This window comes from Medicago sativa, chromosome 2 (assembly GCF_051527215.1).
Source record: "Medicago sativa cultivar Bolivia chromosome 2, Bolivia_mono, whole genome shotgun sequence".
Lineage (NCBI taxonomy): Eukaryota > Viridiplantae > Streptophyta > Magnoliopsida > Fabales > Fabaceae > Medicago > Medicago sativa.
The window spans coordinates 77,585,914-77,598,049 of record NC_140750.1 but is presented as its reverse complement, the minus strand read 5'-3'; the positions used below and the strand labels follow the sequence as shown (position 1 = coordinate 77,598,049).

The 12,136-nt window shown below is 31.8% G+C and overlaps 1 protein-coding gene and 1 long non-coding RNA gene across 2 annotated transcripts; one reads left to right on the top strand and one right to left on the bottom strand.

Moving 5' to 3' along the window:
• Positions 1-292: 292 nt before the first annotated feature.
• On the bottom strand, positions 293-2,240 carry LOC146950989 (uncharacterized). The gene is made up of 4 exons (XM_085746941.1): positions 2,045-2,240; positions 1,632-1,913; positions 674-1,270; positions 293-565 (listed from the first exon to the last, which is right to left on the bottom strand). Exons 1-4 carry the CDS (start codon positions 2,127-2,129, stop codon positions 519-521), a joined length of 1,011 nt encoding a protein of 336 aa, XP_085603067.1. The 5' UTR covers positions 2,130-2,240; the 3' UTR covers positions 293-518.
• A 5,708-nt stretch (positions 2,241-7,948) lies between these two features.
• Positions 7,949-10,113, top strand: LOC146950988 (uncharacterized). Its single transcript, XR_015027754.1, has 5 exons — positions 7,949-8,253; positions 8,403-8,485; positions 9,015-9,273; positions 9,386-9,451; positions 9,677-10,113. It is a non-coding gene; the product is annotated as an uncharacterized LOC146950988 (long non-coding RNA).
• The last annotated feature ends 2,023 nt before the right edge of the window (positions 10,114-12,136 follow it).

The following is a 12,136-nucleotide window of genomic DNA, read 5'->3' as shown; positions in this document are numbered from 1 at the left end:
GTTGGACACACAAGTTGGGTTCCAAATCAAATTGGTAGTCATCTTAAAAGAAATTCTTCTATTTTTGTGTTTTAAAATTTAAAATAAAATTAATTATTCCTTAATTTTTATTTTAAAAAGTTTAACGGTGAAACTCACACATTAGACAAAAAGAATGACATAGTTGGTAACAACCAGATAACACTCAAATCTCCTTGTTGAGGTACATTAGTTTCATGCCTTTATCTCCTAAATTAGAGAGAGAATTGTAAAATAGACATAGAAGATATTTAAAAAATGCTCCTATACACAATTCAGAGTAACCATGTTTGACACACTACATAGTGAGTACTTTATTCCATTCAACCTAATTTTATACAATGATTTTTTTGAAAGGAATTTTATACAATGATGAAAATGATCTTTTTAGTCTAATTATTGGGCACATATACAGAAAAGGCCGGAAATATATATAAGGGTTACAAATGGTGATATAAAAAAAAAAATGTAAAAGTATAATGTACATATCGCAAGGACTTTTAATTTGTCTGAAGAATTCTCCCACGGTTCTCAACTCTTTGACCAACTGCAAAATGTGGAACGATCACATGAATTATTGTCTTTCTGTAGTCAAAGTATAATTTCATATTAGGATATAATATAGGAAAATTGTTTAAGAAAACATGTTATTTACCTTCTTGAGTAGTGTTGTTTCTTTGTGAAGAATTAGCATGTGTTATAGGATTTTTGACAACATTTTTTTGTTGTGGTTGTTCATCATTCCTTAGAAAAGAATTCACAGCTCCTTTCACCTTCTCTATCACACCAATACCATTAGAACTTCTTCTAGGACTCATTAATGCTTGAGAATGATATGAACTTTTAGGGCTAGTAGTATTCTTCGCACTCGATGGAGCAGATGAAAATGAAGATGATGATGAATTTTGCATCATTGATGAACTAAGAGGAGCAACAGGGGTTATAGAACCAACACCATATTTTGAGGGTGCAGAATGAGATGATGCATTTGATCCTTCGACGTTGGATAGTGTCGGTTTCTGATTAGTCATTGTCATGTTCTGATTTGAACTATTTGTAGTTATTGGTGCAAGTTGAGGAAATGTTGTTCTTGTTGTTGGGGACTTGATAGGACTAAGTGCATTTTCTTGATCTTGTTGCTCTCCTGGTTTCACTATCTTCAAAACGCGCTTCTCGGAGATTACTGGATTCGCTCTTGGATGTTGTCTTGCATTTTCTTTGTATTCCTCTGGTGCCAACTCTGATTCATAGACTGAAATAATGGAATATATGCATTGTTAACATTAGAGTTATATATATATATATATATATATATATATATATATATATATATATATATATATATATATATATATATATATATATAGAAATAAAAAAATTGTTGTGAAAATTAATAAATTTAAGACTAATTAAGGTTTTAAATCACGGTCGCATTTTGTTTGTGATCCTTGATTTGTTATATAAAATTATTGTCAATTATGAACGTTGTGATCATAATTGCATTCACGATGTGACCATGAAGATTGAAAAACTTCGATGATATTGCAGTCACAATTGGAGATGCGACCATTTTTTAAAATGTTACTTAGAAATTTAATAGTTATGTTTATTACTTGGAGCTCCAAGGTACTCGGCATCTTCTTCTTCTCCTTCTTCGTCTTCTAAGCTAACACCCCAAGATGGAGTGATATTATCGTCGTCCTGTCTTTTCCTGCTGAGGCTGTTACGCAATACTAATTTCCTAGCCCTCTCCTTCACTTTGGTGAGAACAGATTTTCTCTGATAGAGACTATGATCTTCTTCCGGGTCATGGTTCTTCATCCTCTCAAAGAAAGGAGAAGAAGGGGAAGGAGAGGTGGGAGAGTAGGTTGGTGACATCCTAGAGGAATCCCCTCCTGCACATGGAAACATAACATAAATGAATATAATTTGTGCAAGACAAAACTTAGGTACACTAATTCATGTGTTGTTTGTGATGTTAACCAATTCAGTTATTATTTGCACAACCATTTTTTGCGACAATTACCTCGGAGGAATTGTTCCATGGTAGCAATGGTAGGACTTCGTGGTTTAGTATCAACATGTTTCAACGTGCGTTCGGGGTAAGGCATTTTTTCTGAAAATTTCCTTGATTTACAATGTGCTTCAGCTTTTAAAATAATCTTGCTTTAATATTTGTGCTTAAGTTCAATGGTTAATAATAAAAGGGTAAAAATCTAACACAAAATGAACCGTGGTGGAGCAATTGGTTCCGGGGTTATAGCACTGATTAAGATTATCTATAGGGCTATATACCTTGGAGATACATTGGTGGACTCATTTTTTGCACGTGGAGATTCACAAATTTTCTTGCTACTAAACCTCACAAATAGTTTTTGACCTTAAATAGTGATTTGATTAAGCCATGATAACAAAATCAATCTTTTTTTACAAAAGAAAAATAAATTGAAACTTTTTTTAAGCGGAAAATATATTAATCACAAAGTTATGCACATGATGTGCTACCCAAGCAATCCTTCAAAAAAAAAAAAAGTGCTACCCAAGCAAGAAGATCAATGTCTTAATCGACACAACCAACCACAATAGAAAAGTAACATTAAACTTGAAAGTTTTTTTTATTTATTGGAGGCACTCAATGTTGAAAGTTGAAACACCTCATAAATAGAATTTGATAACTTAAACCTTATACGGTGTATATACTCCCATTGACTGATATTTGAAACAGTATAATTTCTCAGTCAGAGACAGTTGTAAAATTGTCATTGTCATTTAATTAATAAAAAAAATTCTCCGTGTCCCAATTTGAAAATAAATATATTCTAATAAGTATAATATTTTTAGAGTAGCACTAATTTTTTCATTTATTCAATAATTATTTTGTTGAAAAAGCTAAGCAAATATATTAAAAACCAACAAAAGCACCTCTAGTATAAGGTGTATCAAAGAAAACTAAAATGTTCAGATGTTACAATAACACAAACAATCTACTACGTACAGCCGAAAGAAAATAAAAAAATATGTTACATCCTTAAACTATACATTATTTATGTAAAATATGAAATTCTATATCACTACCTAAATCTTAAATTATATTCTCTAAACTCTAAATCTATTTTACAATCATATTTTTCATTTGTTTCAAAAATATTTTTTAGACAGATGGGGTTACCTTATATATACAGAAGGAAAGAAGCACAAAAGAAGAAAGGGGGCATTGACCAAAAATTTCTCAAGCGATAAAAGTTAAACATAAATTGGGGACAAAAGTCATACACATAAAAGAGAAAATAACAAGTAACCAAAAAAAAAAAAAAAAGAGAAAATAACAAGAAAACAAAAGGAAAAAGAAACCAAGAAAAAGAAAAAGAGCAAGAAAAGAAACGAAACTCAAAGAAAGTTCTCGAATCAATCGAGTAACCTATACCTAAAGTGTGTATTAATAACCTGAAAAACCTTCTGCATATTCTTTTTATTGACCTTAGACACCACCTCAATGAAGAGCTTTTCCCTAACAACATAACAATTCTTAAATAGTTGATAGCGGACACTCTCTCTTCCTCATCGGTATAAACCCGAGGTCCAATGTCTCAAGGTGGCATTTAGCATGCACAAATGAATCTTTTTTGGTATGGTGCACAAATGACAAAATTACCATTGATTTAATATTAAACAATTCAATGGCCAAGATTGCACACTTGGTACTTGAATAGTAGGTATTTTTGAATATTCTTCAGAATTGCAGAAATATCCTTTCACATTAATGTAATTAAAATTATAAATTGCAGAAATATACTTTCACATTAATATAATTAAATTTGTAAGTTAATAAAAAATAAATATTTTCTTTTTAAATAAGTAAAGAAATGTATTTTATATTACAATTTTTTTTTTGAAGGCAAATGTATTTTATATTACATATTAGCATGATTGAATTTTGCAATAATCTCATTTCGGATTCATACATCCTATGGGTTTCTTCTATTCTTCTCTCTCTCTTTTCTTAATGGTTCATGGGTAAACTATAAATGAAAAATTAGAAACATATAATGCAAATTTATTTTTTGAATCAACCGTAAACATCATTTTCATTTGCCCATTAGATAAAAGTTAAAACTATATATGTGTGTGTATATATATTATATTTTAAAATCATAAGTTATTATAAGAAAAAATTATTATTATCATCAAACCCAGAAAAAATAATTATAGATCTGAAACTTCTTGTAGAGCCGATATATTCTTTTCACATTTCACAGCCAAATGCTGATTCAAAACCTCGTTTCCTTGAATATTGCTTCTTTGAAATTTCCCAGTTTACTCCATAACTGAACATCATGAATTTTGTCACCACCATGACAATATGTACAATAGAAATCAGTAAACTCCACCGTCTTTATCTAGCCGCGCCACCACTGTCCGGCAGGTTTCCGCCGTCAAACATGTGTCCACCATTTCAAAAACAATCACACTGTTTATAATCACACTCCCTTCAATCCGCCCCTTTCAGTTCGTCGCCGCCGTCCGCCGTTAAAGATACCTCCACCGATCTGAGAAATAGTTTTTCGCATACTCCATTTTTTGTTTTACAATTCGAGTGAAATTTCTCTTGTGTGAATAATTATTTCTCGAAATTACTGTGTGAAATGATGTAACTTCCGTGAAAAATCCAAGATTTTAACCACGTTTATTTTTTAAAGAACCTTAAAAAATTTAACTGCCATTAACTTATGGATTTTCAAAATATGTATGTGCTTTCTCTTTGCCATTCAACTCCGATCAAAACTACATAAAAATCATTGAATTTCATAGGGTATCAAGCGCGATCCGGTCGGGTCAGATCATGGGTTGAAACAACCCGTTTTAAAATCGCGGGCGAAGATGACGAGTAATAAAAAAATTGGCAAATAAAAAACAAACTTTTGTACCACCCAAGATCAGATCATGATTCGAACCAACAACCTGTAACTCATTATACGATTAAAATATAACCAACTGGACCTAGGATGCACTTATGAGTTTTGTGGATTTTAATTTTATTTAATTGTTTTTACCAGCTTTGAGAAATGATGATGTTTAGTACTTTCTCATTGCTATTTTTCCTATTTTCTTGTGCAATAAAATAATAATAATAATAATAATAATAATTTTGACTGCATAGCGTGGCCAAGACTCGTTTTGAATTTCTCGGCTTTGTCTTACTCGTGTTTAGAAATTTGATAGCTATTGAGAGAAATAAAATAAATTATATTTGTTTTACGTTGAATTAATTTTATATTCCTAGTCGTCAAATAAAATGAATTAATTTTATGTTAAAATTATTTAATTCGTTTTACTATGGGTTTCAATGTAGAGCAAATCTTACATTGACACAAGCCTAAATAAAATTTAGAGGAATGTTAACAACACATCACTCTCTAGCACTTACTCTTTTATTGGGTAAAATCAATGTATGTCTCACCACTTTATGTGGGTTCCATTTCCAAAGTGTAGGTCCCACATTGATTTCACCAAATAAAAGAATGAGTGATAGAGAGAGTGCACAAAAGAGAGTGTTGCTAGCATTTCTCTAAAATTTATATTGACACACATATATAATTAATTTTTGTGTGTCCAAATTTTTTGATTTGGAGTTGTGTCCAACTAAAAATTTCTCTTCTATTACAACAATATCAACTTCTCTTTCAAAAAAAAAAAAAAACAATATCAACTTCATTTTACAAGCGTTACAACAAATGTGAAACATTGTTCATTAAAAAGCATAAAAACCGGGAACAAATAGGAAGATATATTTTCATTAAATAAAAAAACACATATGAAGGTTATATTGTATATATCTAAAAAAAATTAAAATGAAGTGGAGGGAAAATAGATGTTAACGAACCAAATTAATTTTCTATATCAAGAAACAAAAAACATACTAAACAAATAAACAAAAAATGAAAATAAAAATTGTGAACTATCCCTGAGTAGACCTACAAGGATAGAGGAACTGGAATTTCTCAGATTGGATTCCTGAAGGTTAGTTGATCGGACAAACTATCCCTAAACTAGTTTTTAAAGGGATAGTTCGTTCGATCGGCTAACCTCCGGGAACCCGATCTGAGAAATTCCAGTTTCTATATCCTTTTAGGTCTAAGAAGTTCATTTTAAACGGTCAGATTGATCGTACTTGTTGTTGTTCATATTCTATCCACCTTTAGGTCCCTGGAGTAAACTAGTTCCTAAGTTCACTAGTTTCTAAGGAGATAGTTCGTCCGATCGACTAACCTCCGGGAACCCGATCTGAGTAATTCCAGTTTCCATATCCTTTTAGGTCTAAGAAGGTCATTTTGAACGGTCATGTTGATTTACTTGTTTCCGTCCATATTCTAGCCACCTTTAGATCCCCAGAGTAAACTAGTTCGTAAGTTCACTAGTTTCTAAGGGGATAGTTTGTCCGATCGACTAACCTCCGGGAACCCGATATGAGAAATTTCAGTTTCTATATCCTTTTAGGTATGAGAAGTTCATTTTGAACAGTTGGATTGATTGTACTTGTTTCCGTTGATATTCTAGCCATCTTTAGATCCCTGGAGTAAACTAGTTCATAAGTTCACTAGTTCCTGAGAGGATAGTTCGTCCGATCGACTTACCTCCGGGAACCCGATATGAGAAATTCCGATTTCCATATCCTTTTAGGTCTAAGAAGATCATTTTGAACTGTCAGATTGGATGTACTTGTTTCCGTTCATATTCTAGCCACCTTTAGGTCTTTGGAGTAAACTAGTTCCTAAGTTGACTAGTTTCTGAGGGGATAGTTCGTTTGATCGACTTACCTACGGGAACCCGATCTGAGAAATTCCAACTTCCTTATCCTTTTAGGTCTAAGAAGGTTATTTTGAACGGTCAGATTGAATGTAGTTGTTGCCGTTCATATTCTAGCCACCTTTAGATCCCTGGAGTAAACTAGTTCCTAAGTTCACTAGTTTCTAAGGGGATAGTTTGTCCGATCGACTAACCTCCGGGAACACGATCTGAGAAATTCCAATTTCTATATCCTTTTAGGTATAAGAAGGTCATTTTAAACGGTGGGATTGATTGTACCTGTTGCCGTTGAGATGATAGGCACGTTTAGGTCCCCGTAGTAAACTCGTTCCTAATTTGACTAGTTTATGAGGGGATAGTTCGTCTGGATGACTTGCCTCCGGGAACCCGATCTGAGAAATTCAAGTTTATGCATCCTTTTAGGTATGAGGTCATTTTGAACGGTTGGATCAGTTGTACCTGTTGCCGTTCATATGGTAGACACATTTAGGTCCTCGTAATAAACTAGTTCCTAATTTGACTAGTTTATGCGTCCTTGTTACAATTTTTTTAAATATCAAAATAATCTAAAAATATTTTCAAATGAAAAGTTATTAAGAGGATCTTCTCAAATAATATTTTTTTGTTAGAGGAGAGAGCAAATATGGATCAAAAGATTGAACCAATTTTGTAACAAAAATCGCTTATATAATATTTTTTTTTAGAGGAGTGAGGAAATATGGATCAAAAGATTGAACCAATTTTGTAACAAAAAATCGCTTATATATAACTGTATCAAAACAAATTATATTTTTTTTTAAAGTGATTTTTATTAGGGTAAACTAATGCAAAATAAATTTTAATTTTTCTTAAAATCTCTATAAAAATAATCTTATGGTATAACCACTTTTATTCACTTTGGTACCATGGTTGCATAGTGATATTTAATTTTTTTTTGGCTTTCTACAACAGGTCATGCGACAGTTTGGTCATATGTCGCAATGTTTTGTTTCTAATTTCTAAAAACCGGGAACTTATTTGATTTTAGCGGCAAATGAAATTAGAGTGAAATTTTTGATTCCCTCTTCCCACTCAAAACTCTTTATTATAAAACATAAAAAATAAAATAGAATTACAAATAATAATCATTTTTCCTCTTATCACTTTTTTCATCGACCATAACACCAGAGAAAGTGAGAAACCATTCCCCATCCCTCCCCTTTCATCGCAAATCATTCACCATAACCATGGAAAATCTTCTTTCATCGTCCATCATCACCGCAAATCACCATCCATAACCATGGCTAATCCTTCAGAAAAGCCCTAAATCACCTCCTTCAGAAAAGCCCCAAATCATTTCTCACTTGGAAAACCCTAAATCATTTCTCACGTAGCATGCATGTGTTGATTTTGTGATTATGCAATTGGAGATTTTTTTTGGGCCCAAAATTGGTACTAATGTGTTGTTATTGTTGTTGATATGACCATGTTTGACGATTGTTGTTATTGCTCTTGATATGCCCAAATGAGCCAAATTGTTTTGGTTTATTGTGTAATTCAATGATTATTATTTCACTTTTCATATCAATCTTCTAACACAGTTGAGCTACTTCAAGGATGTAGTGAGGTTATTAAAGCAGACACTAGGTGATAACAAAAAAAAAAGGATATAGAAACTACTCAGGTATGGTTCTCTATTCATTTCTCTGTAATGTTGTAAGTGTTCATTATAATTTCAAATTTTCAGTCTTTGACAAGCTTATATATGATTGCTTCTATTTTTGGTTGAACTTAATTTAAATCTGGTTAAATATGATTGTTTCTATAGAAGTGATTTTTTTTAGAAAATGAATTTTCATGGATTTAGTACTAATTTTGGAATCTACTTGTCATTTGGAGAATGAATATGAAGATGATGTATAAAACTTGTTTAATTTTTGAGTTTGTGATGCATATGGTTTGGATTTGGTTACAAGACTTTATTTTTTTGAAGAAGCTTACTAGACTTTATTATTAGAGACTAGGTTAACCTTTGAGCAGATTTTTAACTTGAGCATGTTCTTTACTTTTCAATATGGTTTAATCTTTAGTAAGGTTTGAGCATCAAGTGTAGAAAGAGTTCATTACTTCGAAAAAATATGGGCTGGTTACTATTGCATTTTGTTAACTTTTTTCTCCTAATTTATTTATTGTTTATGGGCCTTGATATATAGGGGATGAAGATGTCGTTGCTGATTGTGATTGGAATTGTTGAGAGAATTCAGAGTCACAAAATATTAAAGGATTTAAGGATTTAAGTGTTTACATTGACATTACTTTGTACTTCTTAGTAACTTATTGTTTCTTGAAGAGCATGGTAATGCATTGGAAGCCTACCTGTTGCCATTATTTGACCCAAATATATCTCCCAAAAATGTGGTTATAATTGCAAAAATTTTTGACAAAGATTTAAGGTCATCATGAAGCTGAAAGGTAACTAATATGTCCACGTGCATCACTTATGTGTATCTCTATCCCATACCTAATTCATTTTCCTTGAATGTTCTTTTCCTTCATTGTTATGTTGTTGCATTTTTTTGTTCAGTACCAACACCCCCTTCAAGAAGTCGTGTTTGACTAGAGACTGTATAAGTCTATGGTTTTGAGAAAGGTATGGATCTATCACTTTTGATAAATTTGTGTGGCTTTGCTTTTTGATATCCTTCAGTTTGTTAGATACGAGATGAATAGTTGAATGTTCATTTTGTTATAGCTAGCCTTATGTTGAGCAGCTAGCAGGATGAATATATGAATGTGCATACAAAGGTATAATCACTCATTTGCTGCTGTCATGCGGTTATGTCTGCTGTCCTGTTTTTTTTTGTGTTGAGCGCAGGTTTTGTTTGCTGTTTAGGTGGGTGCTGCCTTCTGTTAGGGGCGGCTGCTGCTGTGTGCACCTGCTGTCAGCTGGTGTTTGCTGCTGCCATCAGCTTCTGTGGTGCGGTTCAGCACGTGTTGGTGTGCTTGGGGGCTGGGTTTGATGCGGCGTTATGCGTAGGGGGTCATTGTTCTTGTCCGGCTGCCTTTTCGGATAGTTTTTGGGTCTTTGTATACCTTCGCATCAGTCACTTACTTTAGGAGGCTGAGTTTTTCTTTTTGTTTGGCTCTTTTGGGTTTGTTTTGGTGTGGTTTGGGTCAGCCGGTCAGGTGTTCCGCTTATATACGACACCCTTGTTTGTGTTGGTTTGTTTCGTTTTGCTTGCACGATTGGTTATTGTGCAGCTTGCACCCTTCCGTTGCTTAATAAATTTTGCAGATTCAAATAAAAAAAAAGTTTGATTAATTCATACTTTTAGAGAAATGTTACTTACGTTGAACAAAACATTCGTATGATAAAAAAACAAGTAGAGAATGATGTTATGAAACTCAAAAGAAAGACTATTAATTTCATTATTTTCTTTAATTGTTTTTATAAGGAAATAAATAAATACAGTAAATTGGAATAAATATGTTTTTTTTTTTTTTTAAATTGAGGAGAAGAAAGACAAAAGAAGGAAAGAAATAAATATAGTGTGAAATGCAACACAATAACTCCAATGGGATGCTTAATTTGATGGTTCAAAGAATCTAATAAAACTGATCCGTGGTGGAACATATTGACCAACTGGTCCATGGAAGAAGCCGTCCTAAATACACCATGAAAGAAATAAGAACTGTTGAATTTCCTATCACAATCTTATAGACAAATCGATTCGACAAACTATCCCCACATAAACATAGGCAACTAGGAAGACCATTCATCCAACGACTAAAACAAAAATTTTGATTGCCGAATTTCAAATTCGTACGTCGTTCTTAATCCTCTTTGGTCTTATTCAACTGTTGAATTATTTATATAGAAGAGAAATACTTAGTTGAACACAAACCCAAATAAAAAATTCGGACACACACAACAATGACGATAATTTTTTTAAAAAATAATAATTTAATCACATCACTTAATATTGTTTTTTTTTTAAATTTATCATGTGTGTTCAGATAAATTTTATTTTGACTTCTTTATATAGAAACAATGAATTAAATCATTGATATTTGCTTACAATTCAAAACCGGTAATAGGAAATAAGTATAATAAAAATCGATTAAATGTATAATTCAATGCGTGGTGAAGTTGGTGTTGTTTATGGGTTATTCTGTCATAGGTCGCCTGTTCGAGTCATGTGATGGTAATATTTTTATGTTTTTTTTTTAAACTCATCTTCTTCGCCCGTAGTCTTTTAAATGGGTTTTTTGACCCGCGAATCGACCCGACCGGATCTACCTTGGTACATAATGAAAGTCAACGATTTTTATGCAGTTTAGATCGGAATTGAATGACATGAAGAAAGCACAGGCTTATTTTTCAAATACACAAGCTAATCGCAGATTTTATTTTTTAGGGTTCTTTTGAAAAAAAAACGCGTTTGATTCTTTCTATATCACCGAATTGACTACTTTTCGCTGTAACAGTTTCGATTCAGCATCTATGAAACCCATATCAATTTGAGAACTAATTATTCTCACCAGAAATCTCAAACTGTACAACAAAATATGGGTTATGGGTAAAACTGAAACAATTGAGAGCTCAATTTCTTCAAACTTTGAATACTTTATACGAATTTTATAACCACGAGATTTGAAGGAAGAAATGGAGTTTGGACGGCGGAAACTCTACATTAATTTAATTTTTACCATTTTTTTTTATCAATTCGCGTAACATATGGGAATGGGAAGCAAGAGATTCATATCTACAGTTTTTTTTGACAAAAAGCTTCATATCTAGAGTTGTTGCTGAGATTAGCAATTTGTTAAATTCCTTGTATGAAATTTGTATTAATGGTAAAGAAATAAACAATTTAATAATCAATTTGAGTTTTTCTCTAGCTTTTAATTTCTGGGTTGATAAGATTGTGAAGATGAATCCCAACACTTTTTTTCAGAATAACATTCAAAATTAATGAGTAAATTTCAATGGTTAAATAAAAATTTGAAATAAAGAATGTAAATTAATGCCCAGAATTAATAAAGAAGGTAAATTAACACTCATAATTATTATTTACTTTGCGTAAAATAAAATCTAGGGAAAAAAATATAAGTTGTTTTTTATTTTGAATTAAAAAAAATATAAGTTGTTTAGTTATTTAAACTTACAAATTGTATAATAGAAAAGTTTATTATGTACGGGGCAAATGTGAAATAATCAAAACTATTGTGGTGTGTCTATAATAATATTAAACACAACATTAGGGATCAATGTCAAAAACTCAATAAAACCTGGAAACTGGATATCATATGTATTTTGATTTATTTTGCAATT